At 43.5% G+C, this 26,968-nt stretch overlaps 2 protein-coding genes across 3 annotated transcripts in view; one reads left to right on the top strand and one right to left on the bottom strand.

Moving 5' to 3' along the window:
- JMJD6 (jumonji domain containing 6, arginine demethylase and lysine hydroxylase) overlaps positions 1-13,528 on the bottom strand; it is a 40,730-nt gene extending 27,202 nt beyond the window's left edge. The window contains exon 1 of the mRNA XM_073606216.1: positions 13,107-13,528. Coding sequence (XP_073462317.1) covers positions 13,107-13,235 — 129 coding nt within the window. The 5' untranslated portion in view covers positions 13,236-13,528. The remainder of the gene's footprint in view (positions 1-13,106) is intronic.
- Positions 13,529-13,537: 9 nt separating this feature from the next.
- The window catches only part of METTL23 (methyltransferase 23, arginine), a 35,238-nt gene continuing 21,807 nt past the window's right edge, over positions 13,538-26,968 (top strand). The window contains exons 1-2 of one of the 2 annotated variants that reach the window (XM_073606218.1): positions 13,538-13,746; positions 19,942-20,046. In XM_073606218.1, the coding sequence (XP_073462319.1) occupies positions 13,648-13,746; positions 19,942-20,046 (204 nt within the window). In that variant the 5' untranslated portion in view covers positions 13,538-13,647. The remainder of the gene's footprint in view (positions 13,747-19,941; positions 20,047-26,968) is intronic. The other variant, XM_073606217.1, reaches the window with a different exon arrangement.

Below are 26,968 nucleotides of genomic sequence, written 5' to 3'. Positions count from 1 at the left end.
TTAGACGCTGTAGGTATACAGGCATATATACCACACTAAATCAATCAAAGCTCACAAATTATCTAAACCATGAGGCGGTATGACACCAGTGTTGCAAGGATGTATATTTCTGTTTATGTGATATTGAAGGACATATAGGTCTACTGTACAATTTTTCTATCTCAATAAAATAAGATTGCATTAGAACATATACTGAGAACTGCACCCAGCACAAGCAAAATGTTACTGTGGAGTATCCATACATACAGCACAAGAACAGATAAACCAAGTGTGAATTTAGCCTGTTCCAGAAAAGCGATCTGTACCTTTCAGAGGGGGGCTGAGCCTACCACCCCGTGAATGTTTTTTTTGCCAAATGGGAATCTTTAATGGAACAAACATGCTGCAAGCCAAGCATTTTGCTTACAGTTGCAGAGCAGCCTGTCAGCTCAATAAGCAGGGAAGTTGGGGGAGTGGAGGGTGGTTGAATCCAGAATCCATACCAAGAGTAAAATGCTACTGTGCAGTGTCCATACATTCCAAATTAAGAACAGACACGGAGAATTAAAGAGGAAGTAAACCCTGATGAGTTTACGTCTTCTTTGTTTCCCTGCAAAGGTAAAGCATAATGGGCTACTATGCATCGCATAATAACCCATTATGTGTCACTTACCTGACAAGGGAGCCTGTGATGTCACCGCTGTCCCTTCTCCTACAAAGCGTCCATCTTCTTTCCGGGTATCACAGCTCCAGCGCTGTGATTGGTCAGAGCTGCGGTGACGTCACTCCCGCGCATGCGCACTGGTGCCACCACTAACAGCACGCTCAGTGCGCCTGCGCGCCGTTGTCTACGGCGCATGCGCCGTAGACATCGGTGACTGTCTTTTGGAAATATCTCCCAAACCATGTAGGTTTAGGAGATATTTCTTGCACCTACAGGTAAGCCTTAATCTAGGCTTACCTGTAGGTAAAAGTGGTCTGTAAGGGTTTACAATCACTTTAAAGTATAACTAAGGGTAAAACTTTTACTATTTGGAGTGGAGAGGGATTAAAATGCTTGTCAGTTTTTATTGCCGTCTGTGTCCCTGTAAGGGAGAGTCACCCTCTCTATTTGTCCTGTTTACCATTATCATTGAAAGTAAAAAGAAAATCCCAAAATTTTGGGTTGTCCCTAGAAAAATAATAGGGGGGAAATCTTCCAATGGGGACACTAGTTCTGGTGACCAAGGAATTTCCTCAGCAGGAATTTTCTCTCACTTCCTGTTTGGCTATGTGACAAGACGTGAAGGGAAATATCTGCAATGGAACACAGGTGGAGAAAAAAAAAAAAAGAAAAGTTTTTCCCATAGTCCCATTTTAAACCCAGGGTGATTTGAATGTCATGAAGGGTGACAGGGTAACAAAAAGAATGGAGGACTTCCTGGATGAATGGCCGAATTGAAATTTTTTCTACACAACGGTGATGTGGACTTCTTTAAAAAATATTGTGTAATAAAGACACTGCAACCCAATTTCATAGTTCATCAGTTTGGAGTTGTCAAAGCAAAGCATGATTGCTGGCTAGCTGCTAGACATTATTACCCCTTGGAAGTGTCATTGCTCTCCCACCTGGAAATCCCAGCAAAATCTGATTCATTATCTGAAAAGACCAAAAGGCACAATTTAAACTGCTGAAACATGCTATGTAAAGCGTAAAAGCAATTACACGGACCTATTATATAATATCACAGATTAAAAAATAGGTGGTTTTACTATCCCCCGACCTCCCCCTAACAGTGATTGGAGGGGGGTGTACACATGGCTGCAGAACTTCACAGCTGTGGCAAAAATTATACCCGCTGTCATGTTTGGTTGGCAGTACCTACACCAAATGCAACCCATTCGAATAAACAGCGCTGTGTTCTAATTGCCCTGTGAGGGCTTTTCAAGGGTAAAAGTGAGAAGATGACATGTTGCCTCCCAGCTGCCTGTCAAACCCGCTCTAAAAAGTGATCCACCACTGAATGCTTTTCAGATGGGAAAAAAAAAAAAAAAGAGCTGCCGCCAATATAAATGAGCCCTAAGGCCCCTTTCACACATGCGGACCGTATGTCCGTATTTCATCCATCCGTTTTCGGATGAAATACGGACATACATGCATCCCTATGGGATAGCGGGTGTCAGCGGATGTACATCCGCTGACACCCGATGTTGTCCGCCTCCGCTCTCGTCCGATTCTGCGGACGGAAGAAAATCCTATTTTTCTATCCGTCTGCAGAGCGGATCGGAGGAACACGGACAGACGGTCCGTGTTCCTCCGATCCCCCATAGGGGAGAGCGGAGATCTGACAGGGCGGTCCCTGCACAGTGTGCGGGTCCCGCCCTGTCATCTGCCTGCTCAGCTGGGGAAAGCGGAGCGATCCCCGCTGAGCAGCGGATAAACACGGGGCGGATCAACACGGATCCGTCCCGTGTGAAAGGGGCCTAAGGGCTCGTTTACACTTGCTTCAAAACATGGCTTCGGACACGCTTTTTTAAAGCTCTCTGAACACCAAAGCCCCTGTCACTAAATAAAATTGTTAGCTTACAGTCATGTTTACACCTAGGGCAGGGAGATTTTCCAAGAGAAAAAAAAACTCAATTCACGATTCAAATTTTTTTTTTTTTTGGACACCGCGCCAGTCCTGAGGAGCTGCGGGCAGGAGTTTTTAGGCGAGGCCGTGGCTTCGGCCTAGTCCGCGGCATCCGGCCTCGCGGACTAGCCCGTAGCCGCGGGCTCGCCTAAAAACTCTTGCCCGCAGCTCTTTAGGACCAGCGCATTTCCCTGTTCTGCCTAGTGACAGGACAGAGATCACTGTTCTCTGTCATTGAGAGCAGTGATCACTGTCCTGTGTGTTGAAGCTCCTCCCCCTTCACAGTTAGAATCACTCCCTAGGACACACTTAACCCCTTCACTGCCATTTACACAGTAATCAATGCATTTTTATAGCACTGATCGCTGTATAAATGTCACTGGTCCCAAAAGTGTCCGATCTGTCCGCCATAATGTCGCAGTCCTGATAAAAATCGCAGATCACCGCCATTACTAATAAAAAAAAAAAAAATTAAAAATAAAAATGTCATAAAACCATCCCCTATTTTGTAGACGCCATAAATTTTGCGCAAACCAATCAATATACGCTTATTGCAATTTTTTTTTACCAAAAACATGTAGAAGAAGAATACATAATCTGCCTAAACGGAGGAAAAAAAATTGTTTTTTTTTATAAATTTTTGGGGGATATTTATTATAGCAAAAAGTAAAAAATATTGTGTTTTTTTCAAAAAATTGTCACTCTTTTTTTGTTTATAGCGCAAAAAATAAAAATCGCAGAGGTGATCAAATAACACCAAAAGAAAGCTCTATTTGTGAGGAAAAAAAAAAAAAAGGACGTCAATCTTGTTTGGGTACAGTGTCGCACAACCGCGCAATTGTCAGGTAAAGCGACGCAGTGCCGAATCGCAAAAAGTGCTCTGGTCAGGAAGGGGGTAAATCCTCAGGGGCTGAAGTGGTTAAACAAAGAATTCCCTGATGATATGAAATGTTGTACTGAGCATCTTCTAATAATAACAGTGCTGATCATTAAAAGGCCCGTACACACGATACGCAAATCAGAAGTAAAATTTCATCCGAACGATCTGCCGATTTTCGGATCATTCGTATGGTACTTTCGGCAGCCGATTACGCTGGATGTGCAGACTATAACATTTTAGACATACGTGAACACAACGTCCGATTTTCATTTCATTAATATGGTTTTCGTCCAAAAAAAATAGTAAGACCAAGACTACGCATGCTCAGAAACGAAAGAACACATACAAAACTATTCAACACATTACGTCACTTCTGACGTGGTATTCTGCCGTACGAAAACTTTTGTATGGCGAGTAACCTCTTCACTTTTGAAGAGACTATGTTGATGGGGACAAGGGCCTCATCTCCACAACCCTTGCTTGGTGGTTGTGGGGGTCTGTGGGTGGCTCATTGGAATTTGGAAGCCTCCTTTAATAAGGGGAGCCCCAGATCCCTGCCCCCCCCCCACGCTTATTCTCAGTGACAGCTGTTATATAGCTGAGGGCGGGGCCACCAAGTGATGCAAACGGGCGACCCCGCCCCCTCTGACCCCACGTGACATCAGAGGAAGGCGGGGTCGCCCATTTACATTACCAGGTGGCCCTGTCCTCAGCTATATAACAGCTGTCACCAAGAAGAAGTGTCACTCGGGAGCCTCCCATGGAGGTGGAGCTGTTGCTTTTCTTTTTTTTTTTTTCAGTCCATCGGGTGGTAAGAGATGGATTTACATCGCAGGACATTTTTATTTTTTTAATAAAGGACTTGTCCCAAAGTGTCTCCTGTCTTTTTACCTTTTGGCCCGTTACCAATTCACATGGGGGGGGGGGGGCCGGGATCTGGGGGTCCCCTTGTTAAAGGGGGCTTCCAGATTGCGATAAGCCCCCCGCCTGCAGACTCCCACAACCACCAGGCAAGGGGTTGTGGGGATGAGGCTCTTGTCCTCATCAACATGGGGTACGGTTCAGAAGGAGGGGGGAGCCTTTCTCACCCCCCCCCCCCCCAATTTTCCTGCGGCCTGCCAGGTTGCGTACTCAGATAAGGGTTTGGGAGGACCCCTATGCCATTTTTTTTGGTGCAGGGTTCCCCTTGATATCTATACCAGACCTGAAGGGCCTGGTATGGATTTTGGGGGGACCCCCAACGCAAAAAAAAAAAAAAAGGGGTTCAGGGTTGGGGAACCCATGCCGTTTTTTTTTTTTCAATGAGTTTTATCTATATTGCTGAGACCCGACAATTCATTACAGCTGCGATCAGTTTTGAATGACTTTTTTTCCTTTAGAAATGTCATTTTGCTGTCAGACTGTTCTAAACACGGGAAAACTGCGCCACTTTACAGGCATACTATAGACACCCCCAGGCACAATATTTAAAGAAATATTTCATTTTTTATTGTTTAACTTTATGCATTATTAAAATCACTGCTTCCGAAAAAACAGCCGTTTGTAAAACTTTTTTTTTTGCATTGATCCATGTCCCCTGGGGCAGGACCCGGGTCCCCAAACACTTTTTATGACAATAACTTGCATATTAACCTTTGAAAATAGCACTTTTGGTTTTCCATGTTAGTGTCCCATAGATTTTAAAGGCGTTCCGCGGCTTGCCGCGAACACCACATAATATTCGCTGTTCGGCGAACACCCAATGTTCGAGTCGAACATCTGGCTCATCCCTACTCATAACAATTCTCCAGTCTCCTGCATTATATTATCAGCCTTTAAAGAGGAGCTTTACTCACCTTCTTTGTCGCACTGCAGTGTCCGATGGATGCTGCCATCTTCAGCTAGATTGGCTTCCAGGTACCGATCATCAGTCGTGTTCATTGGCCTGGCTAAGGCTTCATGTACACGGGATGTTTTTAAACCTCTCCTGAATGATTTAACTTGACAGATAGTAATCCACGTTTAAAACGTTCATTTTGCCGCGTTTACATGGTGCATTGCGTTTAAAAACTTTTTTTTTAAACTTTAAAATAGCCAAAAATGAAAAAATGCCTGTAAATGAAACGCAGATAAATGCAAATGACCTTGTTTAGAAGCACTTGGCGCTTGAAATGCCTCTAAAATCAGCTTCTGAACCTTTTTTTGCGTTCCAAAAAAAGGCCTCTAAACTCAACTGCTTAGAAACGACTGTAAATGACCCTGTGTACATGGACAGGTAAGATAACAGAGGAGAGTTCAGGAACAGTTAAAAAAAAAAATGCCCAACTGCTCCTAAACGTCCGTTTACCAGCAGCAGTGTACATGAGGTCTAAGAGGATGTCAGTTCTGTGTACGTGCCAGGATTCATTAATTGCTTGCCGACCGGCTAACGCCGATATATAGGTCGGCAGAAGAGCACGTACAGGCAGATTAATGTACCTGTACGTTGCCCTTTAACCAGTTAAGGACCAGCCTCGTTTTGGATTTTAGGTGTTTACACGTTTAAAACAGGTTTTTCTGCTAGAAAATTACTTAGAACCCCCAAACATTATAAATGGTTTTTCTTCTAACACCCTAGAGAATACAATGGCGGTCATTGCAATACTTTTTTTTGCACCGTATTTGCGCAGCGGTCTTATAAGCGCACTTTTTTTGGAAAAAATTCACTTTTTTGAATAAAAAAATAAAACAGTAAAGTTATCCCAATTTTTTTTTATATTGTGAAATATAATGTTACGCCAAGTAAATTGATACCCAACATGTCATGCTTGAAAATTGCGCCCGCTCGTGGAATGGCGTCAAACTTTTACCCTCAAAAATCTCCATAGGCGACGTTTAAAAAATTCTACAGGTTGCATATTTTGCGCTACAGAGGAGGTCTAGGGCTAGAATTATTGCTCTCACTCTACCGGTCGCGGCGATACCTCACATGTGTGGTTTGACCACCGTTTTCATATGCGGGCGCTACTCGCGTATGCGTTCGCTTCTGCGCGCGAGCTCGTCGGGACAGGGGGGTTTTAAAAAAAATTTTTTTTATTTTTATTATTTATTTTACAATATTTTATTTATTTTTACACGGTTTAAAAAAAAAAAAAAAAATTGTGTCACTTTTATTCCTATTACAAGGAATGTAAACATCCCTTGTAATAGAAAAAAGCATGACAGGACCTCTTAAATATGACATCTGGGGTCAAAAAGACCTCAGATCTCATATTTACACTAAAATGCAATAAAAAAAAAAAAAAAAAAAAAGTCATTTAGAAAAATGACATTTGAAAAAAATATGCCTTTAAGAGGCGTGGACGGAAGTGACGTTTTGACGTCGCTTCCGCCCAGCAGTGTCATGGAAACGAGTGAGCGCCATCTTGGCCTCACTCGTCTCCAGACACACCATGGCACAGGACGCGATCGCCTCCGCCGCTACCGACGGCTCCGGTAAGCGGCGGAGGGCACCGGATCGCGGTGGGAGGGGGGGGTGGGCCCCTCTCCCGCCACTGATAAAAGTGATCTCGCGGCGAATCCGCCGCAGGGACCACTTTTATCTGAAAGCCGGCCGCCGCACGAAAACGGGGATACCGGGGTTATGGCAGCTAGCTGCTGCCATAACAACGATATCCCCGTTCAAACTTAGGACGTACATAGTCGTGCGGCGGTCGGGAAGTGGTTAAGAAGTGGTTTGCAGGCGCGACCTCTGTGAGTGTGATCGTGGGCCCCACGTCTCACGGAGAGGAAGAAATTGGAAATGCTGATGTAAACAAGCATTTCTCCATAAATCGGGAGTGGTGATCAGTGTCGTGCCACACATAGCCACGGCCCCCCCAGTTAGAATTACTCCCTAGGACACACTTAACCCCTTCACATTTACACAGTAATCAATGCATTTTTAAATCTCACTGATCACTATATAAATGTGAATGGTCCCAAAATTGCAAAAGTGTCCGATTAGTCTGTCATAATGTCACAGAAAAAAAAAAAAAAAAAAAAAAAAAAAAAAAAAAAAACGCTGATCGCCGCCATTACTAGCTAGTAAAAAAAAAAAATTTATTAAAAAAAAAAGCCATAAAACTATCCCCTATTTTGTAAACGCTATAACTTTTGCGCAAACCAATAAACGCTTCTTGTGATTTTTTTTTTACCAAAAATATGTAGAAGAATTCGTATCGGCCTAAACTGAGAAAAAAAAAAAAAAAAAGTTTTTTTTATATTTTTGGGGGCTATTATAGCAAAAAGTAAAAAAGAATGTGTTTTTTTCAAAATTGTTGCTATTTTTTTGTTTATAGCGCAAAAAATAAAATACCACCAAAAGAAAGTTCTATTTGTGGGGAAAAAAGGATGTAAATTTTGTTTGAGAGCTACATCGCACGACCACGCAATTGTCAGTTAAAGCGACGCAGTGCCGAATCGCAAAAAGTGCTCTAGTTTTTGGGCAGCCAAATGGTCCGGGGCTGAAGTGGTTAACCTCGGCATTGAAGAAATTTGTACATGGAGTTGTATGTTTGTACATGGCGCACAGGCAAGTAAGGAACTTTACCACAGGAGAGACATCATTGAGGAGGGGGGGGGGGGTTCATAATGGATGTCGTAGACATCCTTTAGAATTCTGCTAGGGCGCAGCACTGAAAGGGTCAGTGCTTGTGTCCAATTCATGTACCTGTCAGACACATCCATGAATCTGTCCATGTCTGCTCTAGGGACTCTCCTTCCCTACTACACTTCTGCCTTCCCTCCATGGCTACTGCGCCCATCACACTGACAAGACGCTTAGGAGTGGGCGAGTAGCCTGATGGGGGAACTAAGAGCTCCCCATGAGGTAGAATCCTGCAATGACAGCACAGGCAGTGGGTGGATTCATAGCTGCTATTCAGTACAATAGTAGCATTCAGATCCGCCCACTGCTATGAACTGCCAGTCAAAAGTGAGGTCGACCTGATGAAGAGCTAGTCTCATTTACTCAGACAGGGCCGCCTGCCCACCCAGTGACAAGTCAATGTCCATATTTGGGTAATGATGTCACTGTATGCCCACCTTGTTAACATTTAGCTTTCAGCTGAGTAATCTCCAGGTTCAAAGCTACAGTGCCTTGAAAAAGTATTCATACCCCTTGAAATGTTCTACATTTTGTCATGTTACAACCAAAAACGTAAATGTATTTTATTGGTGTATAGATAGACCAACACAAAGAGGAAGGAAAATGATAAATGGTTTTCAAGATTTTTTACAAATAAATATGTGAAAAGTGTGGCGTGCATTTGTATTCAGCCCCCCTGAGTCAATACTTTGTAGAACCACCTTTCACTGCAATTACAGCTGCAAGTCTTCTTGGGGATGTCTCTACCAGCTTTGCACATCTAGAATCAAATTTTTACCCATTCTTCTTTGCAAAATAGCTCAAGCTCTGTCAGATTGGATTGAGAGCTTCTGTAAACAGCAATTTTCAAGTCTTGCCACAGATTCTCAATTGGATTTAGGTCTGGACATTGACTGGGCCATTCTTACACCTGAATATGCTTTGATCTAAACCATTTCATTGTAGCTCTGGCTGTATGTTTAGGGTTGTTGTCCTGCTGGAAGGTGAACCTCCGCCCCAGTCTCAAGTTTTTTGCAGACTAACAGGTTTTCTTCTAGGATAGCCCTGTATTTGGCTTCATCCATTTCCCATCAACTCTGACCAGCTTTCTTGTCCCTGTTGAAGAAAAGCAACCCCACAACATGATGCTGCCACCACTATGTTTCACAGTGGGGATGGTGTGTTCAGGGTGATGTGCAGTCTTCCACCACACATAGTGTTTTGCTTTTAGGCCAAAAAGTTAAATTTTGGTCTTATCTGACCAAAACACATTCTTCTACACGTTTGCCGTGCCCCCCACATGGCTTCTGGCTTGAAAAACAAAAAAAAGGGGGAGGAGATCCTGATCCTTTAAAGCAGAATACAGAGCATGGTGCTTGTGCTGTGTAATTTGTCCCTCTCTACATTCTAATAGACCTGGTTAATCCTACCTGTTCCTGTGTCCCACACAGTAATTATGGCTGCTGATCCCCAATTACCATGGTCAGGTCATGTGCCTCTGTCATCCCTCCCTCCCTGTCAGCTCAGTAGCCTGTGTGTGATCCATCTCCTCGCTGCCTCCATAGCTGTAAAATTACTACTGAGAAATACCCCATTTTAAAGCACCGCTGGGTGCTCAAGTGACCTCCCGCCGCTCTCCTCACTGACGTCAACGAATTTCAGCCCCACCTGCTGTAGTGCTCGGATCAGGGAAGGAGAGCGCTGGCAGGTCACGTGAGCACCCAGCGGCACTGTAAAAGGTATTTTGTGAAATCATAAAAAAAAAAAAAAAAAGAGAAGAAGATACTGCACATTATATCTTCCTGTAGGAGAGGGGATTACAGGATTTCTCTGTAGTGACTTTACAACCACTTTAATGGGACTACTGCCAGAAAAGTGACGTTAGAGCCATTCTGAATTACCACTTGTCTCTCTTGCATTAAAAATCTGCCGGTTTGCCAAATGTTTTTACTGAACGATATGTGTGGCCCTCATAGGGATATCACAATTAAAGTCCCCCTATAACCATTAAGTTGACCACCACTGGTTTAAAAGATCTGTCAGGATTTTCCTGCTGTCTGCCAAAAAAGAAACTATTCACTTCCTGCCCTTTTTGAGATTCAAATAGGACAGGAAGAAGAGAGGGAATCTCCTCAATGGGCCAAAATACACACAGCAGTTGAAAGCTAACAGGATTCTCATTCAAATCAAAAGAAATGTTCAAACGGAACTTTAGTCTGAAAATGAAGTTGTCATAGGTCACTTCAGGCTGAACCCTTCTGCAGGTGTAGCTATGTAAAACATTAAAAATAAGTGTCTATACTGTTTATCCCATAATACACTGTCTCACCCTGCTCTGCACATGCTCAGTTGCTCTGTTTCGGCACTATGCCTAAAATCAGAGCCACTAGAGGCTTATCAGTTGACACCTTTAAGCTTTACTGTTGCTGAAGAGGGAAGAAAGCAACAGTAACGACACAAGCTGTGCATAGAGAACACAGATTTGGGAGGGAGAAAAGAAGAGCAGGAGAGGGGACAAAGGATAACCTCTGACTGACCTCACCATTATTATTATTTTTTAGCCTCGCTTACCTGAAGGTGGTATCTGCACATTTCAGATACTCACCCATCCAGTGGATTCAGCATTGTCCTGCTGAGATTCTCAAGTCCTGCCACCTGCGCCGTCCTACACCATGTTCTTTCTGACATCATTCAGAGGCCACCAGCTGTTCCGGGTTCAGCGGGTGGGCCCCTCCTTTCCTTTAATGAAAGGCTATGCCTCCTGGGATATGCGACATGCACATCCAGGGCGGCACAACGGGCAAATCATTCGCCTAAAGCAAGTGACATGCATGGGGAGGCAGAGCGGACTTTAAATTTACATTATAAAAAAAAAAAAAGGAAGGGGAAAGCCCTATTCCTGCAGAGGAAGGGAGGACGGGTGGAGAGGCAGGATCGTCCTTGGGAAGCTGAAGGTCCACTTTAAAGGGGTTATAACGTCAGGGGTTTTTTTTGTTTTTTTTTTAATGCATTCTATGCATTAAGATAAAGAGCCTTCCGTGTGCAGCAGCCCCCCTCATACTTACCTGAGCCCCCTCTCTGCCCTGCGATGTTTGCCCCTCCCTCCCGTATGGCTGAGACACAGCAGTGGTGCCATTGTCAAAGTCAGTTAGCCAATCAGGAGAGAGGGCGGGGCGGATCCGCAGCTCCGTGTCTGAATGGACACACAGAGCTGCATCTCGGCTTGAGTGCCCCCACAGCAAGCTGCTTGCTGTGGGGGCACTCAACAGGAGGGAGGGGCAGAGCACAGAAGAGGCACCCTAGAAGAGGAGAATCCAGGCTACTCTGTGCAAATCCACTGCAACGGGGCAGGTAAGTATAACATTTTTTTTTTTTTTTCCTCTATAAAAAATAACAAACGAGACTTTACAATCACTTTAAACTTATCTTATTTTTTTTTTTTTTTTTTTAGGTCCAGCGATCCTCTTTCCTGTAAAAGAGATGTGAGTGGCTCTACAGCTGCCTGATCACTTTTACAGGGTGCGGAAGGAGCCACCCCCTCCCACCGTCATCTCTCCTGTGCCATCATGGAGCCCAGGATGGCTGCAGACAGAGGAGAAAAAGCAACATCTTTCTTTCCCCTCCTCTGTGACGAACAAAGCCAGATGTGATTACGCCACTCCCGGTTGTTTATTAGCCATTTCCGGCTAGACAAGCATCTGTTCAAACCAATGCTTTTGAAGGCACAGGAGAGATCTGGGGTTCAACAGACCCCAGATCTCTCCATAAAGAGTACCTGTCACTGCCAATGATATAAATTGTTCATCCATTGTGATAGCAATAAAGGTAGTACAAAAAAATGTAAATAAAATAATAAAGTTTTCCTGCCCTGGTTACCCTGGGTATGGATGGCAACGTCTGACATGTAGGTGGATGCCCTGTATCACTCCTTCCTTTTTGTTGCTCTCCTGTAACTTTTGGGTTTCAGACAATGCCTCCTGACATCTGATTGTGTATCATTGCGCCAATGGTGGGATCTAGCTGAACTGTTTTTGATCTGCCATTATAAAGCTTGATAAAAATGTATGTTTTATCCCGCCTTGGGTACCATCTATCCTATGCTTGTTTTCCTTATTTTATGACCTGTATGCTGGCGCTTATTGTCCTTTGCCAATCTGCTTATCTTGTACCCTTGGTTATTATTGAAAAACTAAAAAAAAAAAACTAAAAAAAAACTAAAAAAAAAAAAAAAAAAAGGGTCGGTTTTCAAAAAAAAGTTTGTAAAGAAAAAAAAAATAAAGCTCCTCTGTCCTACTGTACAAATGGGCATGTAGGACACACATACGTAAGCAGTGATTGAACCACACAAGTGAGGTATTGCCGCAAATGTCAGCGTGGAAGCAATCATTCTAGAGCCGTACCTCCGATAACCAGTAGAAGGATTTTAACGTGTAGAATTTTAGGTACTATAGTGTCACCATTTCACAGGCATGCAAATTGTTAAATCTTGACATGTTTGGTATCTATTTAGTCAGTGCAACATCTTCTTTTAGATTATTAAAAAAATGGGTAATATAATTGTGTTTGTGTACACTAATGCATTTTAGTGTGTTCTTTTTCCCCTGAAAATTAGCATTTGATAAACAGATGCACAAAAATACTACAAAAATAAATAAAATTGAGACAATTGGCATTTTATTTTACGGGGGGCCTCCGCCATTGGAAAATATATACTGCTTGGGATTCTACGGAACTTTCCAGCAAAAAAAAACAAAAAACTGATTTTAATATGTAGGAGAGAAATGTCGGGATTGGCTGGAAGTTATTTGATGTGTACACCCTGAGAAGAAGTTGATGTACAGAAGTAGAAGTCACATGGAGGATGCTGTATTCAGGACATCCCTCCTCTGAGTACCACGTGTACCCCAGTACTATGACATAGGTAACCTGTGTGTGCTGGAACCATCCAATATAGGCCTATTACAGGGGGGAGTCCACCCACCGTCCAGCAGTGCTGGCTCCCCAGTGAGCCCTCCCCCTATAATGTGTAGAGGTGGGAGCGCTCACTCACCCGCACATTGTTGGTGCTCAGGCTGTACACCTCTATGTAATTATGGCGGATCCAGTCCTGCGAGTCCTTCAGCTCGGGCCGAGCACTCCGCTTGGCCTCCTTTATCCTCTTCTTACTCTTGTGGTTCATCCCGAGTATTCCCTACCAGGCGCGCTCTGATCCCCCCAGCTATCTCCCAGCCGCTCACCAGACACTCTGCGCCCCGCCCACCCCATTTCCGATTGGCTCACACGTATCAGGAAGTGAAGCGCCCTCCCCGCACGCCTTGTCCTGAGAGAGCCGCCATGTTGGGAGGGTCAGCGCACACACGAAATTATATAACGCCAATACTTTTCATTTTCACCTTCTATCGGCGCTCGGCGTATTTTTTTTTTATCCTAAGCAAATGGCTGCACACGCATGTGTGCAGCGATACATCCTACAACTAAAGCTATGCGGTTTCCTCTACCAATATGGCTGCCGGGTTCCGCCGATGGCGCCATTAATGTGCGACAGTATGGCGGCGCACGTGTGGAGGAGTTCCCCCCGGTGATGTCTCCGGATGGGGGAAGAAGGGGAGCTTCGAGTCGTGCTCCGGGAGTATGTGTACGTCCAGGAGGAGGGGGAAGAGGACGGGGAGCTCAGGCTGATCATCCCCGAGGTGCTGATTGTATTATTGTCCACAATGGGGCGCCATGGGTTACGTGCAGAACCGCAGGCAACGCTTTAACCCGCTCACTACTGGGGCGGCCAATCACTGACCGAGTCTGGACACACAGACACGCCCACTATTCTCTGCCGCTATCCCAACTACAGACCATGACCCATACAGTGTGTGTGTATATATATATATATATATATATATATATATATATATATATGTGTGTGTATTACATTTATATTATATAAGTCTAGGTATACTACAGTATATCATTCATTACATTAATATTATATAAGTCTAGATAGATACAGTATATCATTCATTACCTTAATATATATGCAATGTTATATAAGTCTATATCTCATATGTATATATATATACTTTTATCACAATAATGTTATTATATAACTCTATATTTGTATTACATTAACTGCTTCAGAAGATTTTACCCCCTTCCTGACCTGAGCACTTTTTTGCGATTCGGCACTTTGTCGCTTTAACTGACAATTGCGCGGTCGTGCGACGTGGCTCCCAAACAAAATTGACGTCCTTTTTCCCCACAAATAGAGCTTTCTTTTGGTGGTATTTGATCACCTCTGTAGTTTTTATATTTTGCGCTATAAACAAAAAAAGCGACAATTTTGAAAAACACACAAAAAAACGCATTATTTTTTACTTTTTTGCTATAATAAATATCCCCCAAAAATATATAAAAAAAAACATTTTTCTTCCTCAGTTTTTAAGCCGATATATATTCTTCTACATATTTTTGGTAAAAAAAAAAAAACGCAATAAGCGTATACTGATTGGATTTGCACAAAAATAATAGCTTCTACAAAATAGGGGATAGATTTATAACATTTTTATTATTATAATTTTTTTTTTTTTTTTTACTAGTAATGGTGGCGATCTGCGCTTTTTATCATGACTGCGACATTATGGCGGACACATCGGACAATTTTGACACATGTTTGGGACCATTGGCATTAATACAGCGATCAGTGCTATAAAAATGCATTGATTACTGTAACAATGTCACTGGCAGTGTAGTGGTTAACACTAGGGGGCGATCAAGGGGTTAATTGTGTTCCCTGGTGTGTATTCTAACTGAAGGGGGGATGGGACTGTGTAGGGGAGTTGACAGATCACTGTTCATACTTTGTATGAACAGACGATCAGTCACTTCTCCCCTCAGAGAACCCGGGATCTGTGTGTTTACACACACAGATCCCGGTTCTCGTTGTGTTACGAGCGATCGGCACTCGCATCGGCTCCGGGGGCGAGCTGCGGGTGCGCCCCTAGTGGCCACTAGAGGGAGCGACGTAACATAACGGCAATTCGCACAGGCAAGCCATGTTGCTGCATGGTCGGAAAGCGGATAATATACACCACTTTGCAAAAGTTTTAGGCAGGTGAGGGAAAAAATTGCTGTTAATTCAGGCGGAGTTCCACCCAAAAGGGGGAAACTCCGCTTATCTGCCTCCTCCCTCTCTGGTGCCCCTTTTTTGGGGGAAGGGGGAGCGGGTACCTGGTTTTGATTGGTACCTTCTCCCACTTCCAGCTCAGTTCGCTGTGGCGAACCTACTGCGCATGCACGAATCATACTTACTTGTACCCTAATAGTAAAAATCAGCAGCTGCAGTATTTGTAGTTGCTGACTTTTAATTTTTTTGGGGGGGGGGGGGCAGGACTGTCAAAAATTAAAAACGCTTGTAAATGAAATGCGGCTAAACGCGAGTTAACACGTTTACACACGTTTACAAGCTGTTACAGGCGTTTGGCATTTCGAATGCTTCTGAACATCCGTCCTGAACCCCCTTTTTTTTGCTTTCCAAAAAAAATGCTTCTAAGCTCAACTGCTTAGAAACGGCCCTGTGTACATGTACTGATAAGATAACATAGAGGAGAGTTCAGGAGCAGCTGAAAAAAACGCCCAACTGCTCCTAAACGTCCGTCTACCAGTAGCAGTGTACATGAAGCCTTAGGCTTCATGCACATGAGACGCCGGTGCAAACTCTGCTGAACACATATTTTTAAAAGCTGAAACCGGCATTTATAAACTCCCGTTTTCCCCCATTTCCATGCCGCGTTTAGCCGCTCTTAGCCACGTTTTACCGCGTTTGAGTCTAGAAGCGTCTGCAGAGCAGAGAATGACATTTTGCGACCCAACTTTGGGGCCCCGTATCTCAGGGCCACTTGGTGCTAGGAACCCTAAATTTGCTAACACAGTGGAACTAACACTACAACATATCCAAAGTTGGGGTTCCTAGCACCAAGTGGCCCCGAGATACGGGGCCCCAAAGTCGGGTCGCAAAATGTCATTCTCTGCTGCAGAAAAGTGCTTGACATTTTGCGACCCGAATTTAGGGCCCCGTATCTCGGGGCCACTTCCTGCTAGGAACCCCAACTTTGGATATGTTGTAGTGCTAGTTCAAATGTGTTTGCACACTGAATTTGGGGTTCCTAGCACCAAGGGGCCCCAAATTTTGGTCGCAAAATGTCATTCTCTGCTGCAGTTTACTATCATATTTCTGTGTTTTCTGGTCCAAAAAAACAGGGTTCCTTTAAAGACACTTATAAACGCAAACGTGGTTAAATGCGGGTACCGGTGTTTAGCGTCTGAACCCATTTTTTGCTTCTGGAAAAACGAGGTTAAACACAACTGCATAAAAACACCAAAAAACGAGACTGTGTACATGGACACATAGGATAACATTGAATGAGTTGCCTTGCAAAAGTATTCACCCTCCTTGGAATTTTTCGTGTTTTCTTGCCTGGACCTGGAATTAACATGGATTGTTTGAGGCTTTGCATCGTTTAATTTACAGAGCATGCCCACAACTTTTGAAGATTTTTTTTTGTTTGTTTTATTGTGCAGCAAACTACAAATAGGACAAAATAACAGAAAAAGTCAATGTGCATAACTATTCACCCCCCTAAAGTCAATACTTTGAAGAGCCACCTTTTGCGGCTATCACAGCTCCAAGTCGCTTTAAGTCTGACCACAGATTTTCTATTGGATTGAGGTCTGGGCTTTGACTAGGCTATTTCAACACATTTACATGTTTCCCCTTAAACCACTCAAGTGTGGCTATCACAGCTCCAAGTCGCTTTCGATAAGTCTCTATGAACTTGCCACATCTTACCATTGGGATTTTTGCCCATTCCTCCTTGCAAAACTGCTCCAGCTTCTTCAAGTTGGATGGTTTGCGCTTGTGAACAGCAATCGTTAAGTCTGACTACAGATTTTTCCGTTGGGATGAGTTCTGGGCTTTGACTAGGCCATTCTAACACATTTACATGTTTTTTTGGGGTGTATTTAGGGTCATTGTCCTGCTGGAAGGTGAACCTCCGTCCTAGCCTCAAATCACACACAGAGTGGTACATGTTTTGTTCAAGAATGACCCCGGAATTTAGCACCATCCATCTTTCCCTCAACTCTGACCAGTTTCCCAGTCTGGACTGCTGAAAAACATCCCCACAGCATGATGCTGCCACCACCATGTTACACTGTGGGGATGGTGTTCTTAGGGTGATGTGATGTGTTGGGTTTGCGCCAGACATAGCGTTTTCTTTCATGGCCAAAAAGTTCATTTTTAGTCTCATCAGACCAGAGCACCTTCCTCCATACATTTTGGGAGTCTCCCACATCCCTTTTCGGAAACTCAAAACGTGCCATATTGTTTTTTGCTGAAAGTAATGGCTTTCTTCTGGCCAATCTGCCATAAAGCCCAACTCTATGGAGCGTACAGCTTATTGTCGTCCTATGTACAGATACTCCAGTCTCTGCTGTGGAACTCTGCAGCTCCTCCAGGGTTACCTTAGGTCTCTGTGCTGCCTCTCTGATTAATGCCCTCCTTGCCCAGTCCCTGAGTTTTGGTGTGCGGCCGTCTCTTGGCAGGTGTGCTGTTGTGCCATGTTCTTTCCATTTGGTTATGATAAATTTGATGGTGCTCCTAGGGATCATCAAAGATTTGGATATTTTTTATAACCTAACCCTGACTTGTACTTCTCAACAACATTGCCCCTTACTTGTTTGGAGAGTTCCTTGGTCTTCGTGGCAGTGTTTGGTTAGTGGTGCCTCTTGCTTAGGTGTTGCAGCCTCTGGGGCCTTTCAAAAAGGTGTGTATATGTAATGGCAGATCATGTGACCCTTAGATTGCACACAGGTGGACATTATTTCACTAATTATGTGACTTCTGAAGGTAATTAGTTGCACCAGAGCTTTTTATGGGCTTCCTAATAAAGGGGTGAATACATACGCACATGCCAATTATCATTTTTATTTCTGAAAAATAGTTTTATGTATATATTTTTCTAATTTTACTTCACCAACTTAGACTATTGTGTTCTGATACATCACATATAATTCAGATTAAAAAAAACATTGAACTAAAGGCTGTAATGTAACAAAATAGGTAAAAAGCCAAGGGGGGTGAATACTTTTGCAAGGCACTGTGTGTGTGTGTGTGTGTGTGTGTGTATATATATTTATATTATATTTATATTATATTATATGTAATGTTGATCCAGGGAAAATCCGATTGCCTCTCGGGGGATCAAGAAGGAATTTTTTCCAGAGCTATAGCAAATTGGTCCATGCTTTGCTGGGGGTTTTTTGCCTTCCTCTGGATCAACTGTGGGTGAAGGATTGTGTGTGTGTATGTATGTTATATATTTTTTTTTTTAACTAGATGGACTTGTGTCTTTTTTTCAACCTGACTAACTATGTAACTATATATTATTATATACGTCTAGGGGATTTCAGAGCAGATGTATCACCTACCTTATACTTTGCTCTGGTGCTTCCATCCTCCACCAAAACTGCATGTAAATTCATTCTGTGTGAATGTGGCAAAATTGAATATTCTCAGACTATATTGTCTGTAGATCGAATGTTAATAATTGGAAAAAAGAAGTCTAAATAGGGAAAATATTGTATTATGACTACTAGATTGAGCTAAGGAGTGTATTTATTTCCTATGATACGCAGCGCCATCTAGTGCCAATAATGCGGTACTTTTACCATTCACAATGTTTGTTTTCTATGAAATAACATTCAGTCTGCAGAGAATATAGCCTGAAAACAATCTATTTTGCCCCATTCGCAATAAAGACATTTGCTTGAAGTTTCACTAGACAAGCTATGCACATTTTTATATAAATACACCTCATAGTGTTTAATAAAGGGGGGAGTCACCATTTCATAGGTGGGGAGTTGCCCTATTAGAAGAACTTTGTCTAAACCATGTGTAAGCCTGAAATGGCAGGTTCTCTTTAAGGTCACAAAGTGTTTTGACTGACATGGTCACTTTATCCATTTTCTACTTTATTCAAAAGAAACTTTTGGCTTTAGAAATGTTACATGTTTCGTTTTTCTAATTGCTTGCTTTGTGAACCTGCCCTCAATGCTGACACTGCAACAATATAGGATCAGCACTATGGACAGCGCTTAAGATGCCAGGCTTTACCAGGATGTGGAATCCTGGCTGCGGGCAATATTGGCAACGGTCTCATGTATTACGGCTTACAAAGTAGTTAACATATTACGGCTTTTAATTATTATACTGGTAAAGTTTGGCCCAAATGGTCTATGTAAAGTGACTGGAAACCTGGACTTCTGCTTTTAAAGCTGAACCCTAGACAGATTTAGGAGACACAAAGTAATGAAATTAATTAGTACATAAGTAATGCATATATTTTTTAATGAAAGCAGTGCAAGTATCTGAATTTGACCTGGTATCACCCTCTTGAATCAATGTACAGCAGAGCTCAGTCTAGGACAGGAAATGACAGCACAAATGAGCCGGTTAGTTGTGCTATAGTGTGCATGTGCTACCAAGGAGCATTGCTGATAGGAGGGGAGAGCAGAGTGACAGAGATGAGCTCATAAGTCTGCTGCTTTTCTTTTCACTGTCCATTCGCCCGCCAGGAAAGAGACAAGACCTGTACGTTTCACTTGATCGCAGCAGAGGAAAATAACGCTTTCTAAATTGCCAGAAAGGGCTGTGCTGTGTGGCAGAGTTGTGTAACTGTTAGGACTAGATGAACAGAATTACAAATCCTATGGAAGGTAAAACAGGTCTGTTATGTGTTATTTTATCTAGGAATTAACTGTCAAAGGAAAACAGTGCAAGGAAGACTGATTTGTTTTATTTTACCCTTGTTCACCAATTTAACAAAAATGTTTTGCAGGTACTGGATTCAGAATATGGAATGTATGTCTGGCCTTGTGCACTGGTCCTTGCACAGTATATATGGTTTCACCGATCAGTCATAACTGGCAAGAGGGTACTAGAGGTATGTTTATTATTTCCCTTTAAATATATTTATGTAGTACCCAACCCTAGTCAGGCGATATTATTCCTGATATGTTAAATAGGCTAGCTATTAGAGGGTAAATATGCCCAAAAGTGATATCTTGGCAGATTAATCACCATATGATTTCTTATGTATCTTTGGGACATCAGTGGTGGGATTTTTGTGTTTGAGTTCATAGGTATATAAATCTTCTAGGGGCATGTTCCTCTCAAGGTTGCCCTTCTTTTGGATGTTTCGTTTTTGTATCCTTTTTTTATCAAGAAGTATATACATTTCTGTTGTTGCAATGTACTGTGAGCAAGACTTTCAGATGACCTTAAAGCAGGGGTTGGCAACCCCCGGCACTGGTGCAGCAAGCGGTACATGAAGCCTCTTCAGCCGACACACGAAGCTTCTTCAGCCGGCACTCGACTCCCTTCCCTATCAGCAGAGCAGTGCAGGGAAGTGTCAGTGAGATACTAATGCATTCCAATCTCAGAATTCCCCATGCCGCACCCACACTGAGGGGGAGGCACTGCGCCCCCACACATTGTGAAAGATGGGAAACATTGTTTGGTTCTGTAACTTTGCTGTAGCTGCAAGCATCAGCTTTTGTGATGGGGAAGAGATTGAGTGCAGTTCTGCAGGAGGAGGAGGAGGACTGTCTTGGCCACTGCTAGCCCCATCCACCATCTGGAGGAAGACGACTCTCTCGGTTGCCACTACCAATCGCAGAAGAAGGGATTTCACTGTGATTGAGAAAACCACAATCAGGTGACAGTTTGTGGAATTATTGTTGAGCTTCTGGGAACTTTGTTGAAATTATTCCTGAACTTTGTATCACTTACTACTGAACCCCTGCACTCTGTCTTTTTAAGCCACAGCCAGTATTCAGTGCAGTGAAAATCACGCCCAACTTTTCCTGTGGCGCAGAGCGCCGCACTTTTTCTCAGCTGCGGGGGCCAAACTTATGATCCTGCACACAGGCCCACTGATTTCAGAAAATGCCCCTGACCTGAGCTCATCATTGCGCATCCATTCCAGATGCTTGTATGTGACATCACATACAAACACGTGGGCTGGATGCGAGAGGTGGATCAGCAGGATGACACTCAGGTAGATGTGTCATCTTTGCTTCCTTTCATCAGTCTGCATATCACGCATATCATAGATGACAACGGTGGAGCAGATGAGAAGAGGGTACAGCGGTGGAGCAGATGAGAAGAGGGTACAGCGGTGGGACAGATGAGCAGGAGGCGTTCAGAGGTGGGACAGATGAGCAGGAGGTGCAGCGGTGGGGCAGATGTGCAGGGAGGTACAGTGGTAGAAGAGATGAGAAGGGGTTCAGCAGTGGGACAGATGAGCAGGGGGGTTCAGATTTGAGCCAGATGAGCAGGGAAGTTTAGTGTTGGGGCAGATGAGAAGGGGTTCAGTGGTGGGACAGAAAAGCGGGGGTAGAGCAGTGGGTCAGATTTGAAAGGAGGTGTATTGGGGGGACAGATAAGCAGGGGGTTACAGTGGTGGGGCAGGAGAGCAGGGGAGTAAAGAGGTAAGACAGATGTGCAGGAGGTACATTGGTGGGGCAGATGAGAAAGCGGGTTACAGTGGTGAGGCAGATGAGCAGATGGGTTCAGTATTAGGACAGATGAGAAGGTGATTCAGTAGTGAGACAGAAGAGCATGGGGATACGGCGGTGGAGCAGATGTGCTGGGAGGTACAGTGGTGGGACAGGAGAGCAAGGGGGTACATTTGCGGGGCAGATGTACAGGAGGTACAGTGGTGGGAGGGATGAGAAGGGGGTTCAGCGGTGGGACAGAAAAGCAGGGTGGGTACAGTGGTGGGACAGATGAGCAGGGGGTTCAGTGTTGGGCTAGATGAGAAGGGGGTTACAGCGGTGGGAAAGATGAGCAGGGGGGGTTCAGTGTTGGGGCAGAGGAGAAAGGCGGTACATTGGTGACAGATGAGTAGAGGGTTACAGTAGTGGGGCAGAGAAGCAGGGGGTACAGAGGTGGGGCAGATGTGCAGAGGAGAAAGGAGATACATTGGTGGAACACATGAGCCAGGGGGTTACAGTGGTGGGGCAGAAGAGCAGGGGGTACAGTGGTGGTACAGATGTCCAAGAGGTACATTGGTGGGGCAGATGAGAAAGGGGGTTACAGTGTTTGGACAGATGAGAAGATGGTTCAGCAGTGAGACAGAAGAGCATGGGGGTATGACGGTGGAGCAGATGTGCATGGAGGTACAGTGTTGGGGCAGATGAGCAGGGGGTTACAGTGGTGGGACAGATGAGCAGGGTGGGTACAGTGGTGGGACAGATGAGCAGGGTGGGTACAGTGGTGGGACAGATGAGCAGGGGGGTTACAGTGGTGGGACAGATGAGCAGGGGGGTTACAGTGGTGGGACAGATGAGCAGGGGGGTTACATTGGTGGGGCAGATGAGAAATGGGGTACGTTGGGGCAGATGAGAAATGGGGTACGTTGGGGCAGATGAGAAATGGGGTACGTTGGTGGGGCAGATTTGCAGGGGGGTACAGTGGTGAAACAGATTTGCAGGGGGGACAGTGATCTGAGGTGTGAAGGTGCAGGATGTTAATTTCTCACTACTAAAGTAGTTTACAGCATTTAAAAAATCCTTTTCATGATTGAGAGTGTGAAGTTGACTTTTTTTGGTATAAAATCAGCACATTCAGTTTCTTTGAAAAGAATTTCGGCACACTGTGCTCAAAAGGTTGCCTATCCCTGCCTTAAAGGCTAAGTTCACTTTTTTTTTCTAAATTCCAGCTCCCCTATATACTAATATAGCATTAATGTACTTCTTTTGCAGATATAAAAAAGCTTTCTATTTATCCTACACACCCCTTACCTCTGTGTCCAACTTGTATAAAAAAAAACTTTTTATTCCTGGATGGCCCTTAGGAAGTAAAAAAATGTTAAGATACAGGAAGTAGTTCACCAGCTGACCTCATTAACCCCCCCCCCACACACACACACACACATAATCTGCTCTCCTACTCCAGGAGATCACTACCACCCACCTCTGCAGGTGCACATTTTTTAAATGCAATCAGTGATCACTGTTCTCACTTAATACACAGGCATCAATTATTTTTCTACCTTACTTTCATGTTGCATAGATCATTCATTTGGCAGAGTGTGCAGGAGCTGAGCAATCAGATAGCAGCCTATGTGGATAGAGCTGTAGTATTAAAAACAGGAGAAGTATGTCCTGGGTTCTGTAAAACTCACCATACACTATATAATCTGATTGTACAATCTCCTTTAGATCTATCATCAACTATGTAGTGCTAGGGCCTGCCTGATTGGATAGATGGTGTATCCTCCTATTATATAGTTTTGGTAAATCTAAAGGAGATTGTGCAATCTCTGTACAATCAGATCATATGATGCATGGCCAACTTTATACTAAAACATAGGAGGGAGTGGATGGAGACACTTGGCTGTCAGAGTTCTGTGAATGAATGAACTACAACTAAGATCAGCCATTGCAGCTGACAGCTTGTAGTTCTCAATGAACTATGAGGGTTCTGGTGAGCGCTCTAGTAGTTCATTGATCTTCCTTTCTTTAGCAACTGCCTTCCTTTATTGGAGGTACAGGCAGACAGCTCTACTGACAGTCTGCAGGAGCCTGGCACTGCACTTGTGATGTGCTGATCGTGGGTGCGATGCTTTACAGGCTCCTAAGAAAAGAAAAAAAAAATACATTTTGTAAAGGTGCACTTACAGTGCCTTGAAAAAGAAATTTTCCTCATTTTGTCATGTTACAACCAAAAACATAAATGTATTTTATTGGGATTTTATTAGAGGTCGACCGATATGGGTTTTTCTCTGGCCGATGCCGATGCCGATATTTAGAAATCGCGGTGGCCGATGGCCGATATGTGATGCCGATTTTTTTGGGCTGATATATTTGGCCGATTTTTTTTTTCCTTTCTTTTTTCCCTTCATCTCATAAAATCTAACAGTTAGACCCCTTTCACACTGGGGCGTTTTTCAGGCGCTTTTGGGCTAAAAATAGCACCTGTAAAGTGCCTGTAAAACGGCTCCCCTGCAGTCTCAGTGTGAGATCCCGAGTGCTTTCACACTGAGGCGATGCGCTGGCAGGATGTAAAAAAAAGTCCTGCAAACGGCATCTTTGGAGCGGTGTATACTGCTGCTCCACCACTCCTGCCCATTGAAATGAATGCGCACTGCTGCCGAAGCGCCTGCAAAGCGTTTTGGCAGCGGCGCTTCAGGGGCGCATTTAACCCCTTCCTCGGCCGCTAGCTGGGTTATAAGCGCCCCGCTAGCAGCCGAATAGCGCCTCTAAAATGACGGTAAAGCGCCGCTAAAACTAGCAGCGTTTTACCATCAACGCCTGCCCGCTCCAGTGTGAAAGCAACCTTAAGTAATACAGAAATTTTTTTTCATTTAAACATTAAACAAAACAAACCTTCAATCAGTTCACTTGTATGTATAATTTAGATTAAAAACCTAAAAAAAAAAAAAAAAAAAAAAAAAAAAACCTATCTTAAATAATAAATACACAAAAACAGGTAATCAAAACTTTTGGACGAAAAAAAATGGGCTAACTTTACTGCTTATTTTTTTTTTTTTAATTCATTACTGTATTTTTTTTTTTAATTGCGTTTGAAAGACCGCTGCGCAAATACCGTGTGACATAAAATATTGCAACAATCACCATTTTATTCCCTAGGGTCTCTGCTAAAAAAATATATATAATGTTTGGGGGTTCTAAGTGATTTTCTAGCAGAAAATACAGGATTTTTACTTGTAAGCAACAAGTATCAGAAAAGATTTAGTCTTTAAATGGTTAAACTGAAAACTTCTCCACGGAGTTCAGTCTATTGATAAAAAGAACCTGAAAGAGATACAATGTATCTTCTTATCAGACTTGGCAGGCTGCCCAGAGGAGGGGAGAATCCTCTCCACAGATAACTTAGGGAAACTTGCATTAACTTCTATTACAGAAGTCATTTGCAAGTCACGGCTGAAGTTATAATCGGCCTTTTTTATCAGCACAATCGGCCGATGCCGATTAAGTAAAAAACGCCAAATATCGGCCGATATATCGGCCGGCCGATATATCGGTCGACCTCTAGATTTTATGTCCTAGACAAAGTGGCACATAATTGTGAAGTAGAACGAAAGTGATAAATGGTTTTCAAATTTGTTTACAAATAGATATCTGAAAAGTGTGGCGTGCATTTGTATTCAGCCCCCTTTACTCTAATAACCCTAACTATAATTGAGTGGAACCAATTGCCTTCAGAAGTCACCTAATTAGTAAATAGAGCCCACCTGTCTGTAATTTAATCTCAGTATAAATACAGCTGCTCTGTGAAGCCCTCAGAGGTTTGTTAGAGAACCTTTGTGAACAAACAGCATCATGAAGGCCAAGGAATGCACCACATAGGTCAGGGATAAAGTTGTGGAGAAGTTTAAAGCAGGGTTATGTTATAAAAAAATCCCATCATCACATCGTTCAATCCATCATCTGAAAATGAAAAGAGTATTGCACAACTGCAAACCTACCAAGACATGGCCATTCACCTAAACCAGTGATGTCAAAACTTGGCACCCCAGATGTTTTGGAACTACATTTCCCATGATGCTCAACTACACTGCGGCAGAGTGCATAAGCATCATGGGAAATGTAGTTCCAAAACATCTGGGGTCCCAAGGTTCACCATCACTTACCTAAACTGACAGGCCGGGCAAGGAGAGCATTAATCAGAGAAGCAGCCAAGAGGCCCATGGTAACTCTGGAGGAGCTGCAGAGATCCACAGCTCAGGTGGGAGAATCTGTCCACAGAACAAGTATTAGTCGTGCACTCCACAAATCTGACCTTTTATGGAAGCGTGGCAAGAAGAAAGCCATTGTTTAAAGAAAGCCATAAGAAGTCCCATTTGCAGTTTGCGAGAAGCCATGTGGGGGACACAGCAAACATGTGGAAGAAGGTGCTCTGGTCAGATGAGTTAAAAAAAATTGTACTTTTTGGCCTAAAAGCAAAACACTATGTGTGGCGGAAAACTAACATTTTCACACTGAACACACCATCCCTACCGTGAAACATGGTGGTGGCAGCATCATGTTGTGGGGATGCTTTTCTTCAGCAGGGACAGGGAAGCTTGTCAGAGTTGATGGGAAATTGATGGAGCCAAGTACAGGGCAATCTTGGAAGAAAACCTGTTATGCCCTGTACACACGACCAGTTTTGCAGTCGGCATAAACTCCGAAGGTTTCTCCGACAGAATTCCATTCAAGCGGTCTTGCCTACACACGGTCAAACCAAAGTCTGACCGTCCAGAACGAGATGACGTACAGCACGTACGATGGGACTAGAAAAAGGAAGTTCAATAGCCTGTAGCTAATAGCTTCCATCTCGTACTTGCTTCAGAGCATGCGTCGTTTTTGGTCCATCGGAACAGCATACAGACGAGCGGTTTTCCCGATAGGAATTGGTTCCGTCGGAAATGTTTAGAACATGTTCCATTTCTAGGTTCATCAGAATTTTTGAGAAAAAAAGTCAGATGAGACATACACACGATCGGAATAGACGATGAAAAGCTTCCGTCTGACTTTTTCTGTCGGACATTCCACTCGTGTGTATGCGGCTTTAGAGTCTGCAAAAGACTTGAGACTAAAGCCTCGTACACATGATAAGATTTTCCATACAAACACGCATGCTCGGAAGCAAGGACGAGCCGGAAGCGGTCGTTCTTGTAAACTAGCGTTCGTAATGGAGAATTAACACACGTGACGCTGCAAATTATGAAATCTAGAAATGCAGCGCACATTCTCCTCTTCTTTAATGGGATAATAATGAAGCTGCTTTGCTGGTGATACTGATGGAGTTATGGCAAACTAATTTTCAAAGGCTTTTTTTTTTCTAGTGATATC

The sequence above is a fragment of the Aquarana catesbeiana genome, linkage group LG12 (genome assembly GCF_042186555.1).
Source record: "Aquarana catesbeiana isolate 2022-GZ linkage group LG12, ASM4218655v1, whole genome shotgun sequence".
In the NCBI taxonomy this organism is placed as follows: domain Eukaryota; kingdom Metazoa; phylum Chordata; class Amphibia; order Anura; family Ranidae; genus Aquarana; species Aquarana catesbeiana.
The sequence above is the reverse complement of the archived record's forward strand: the minus strand, read 5'-3'. Positions and strand labels throughout refer to the sequence as shown.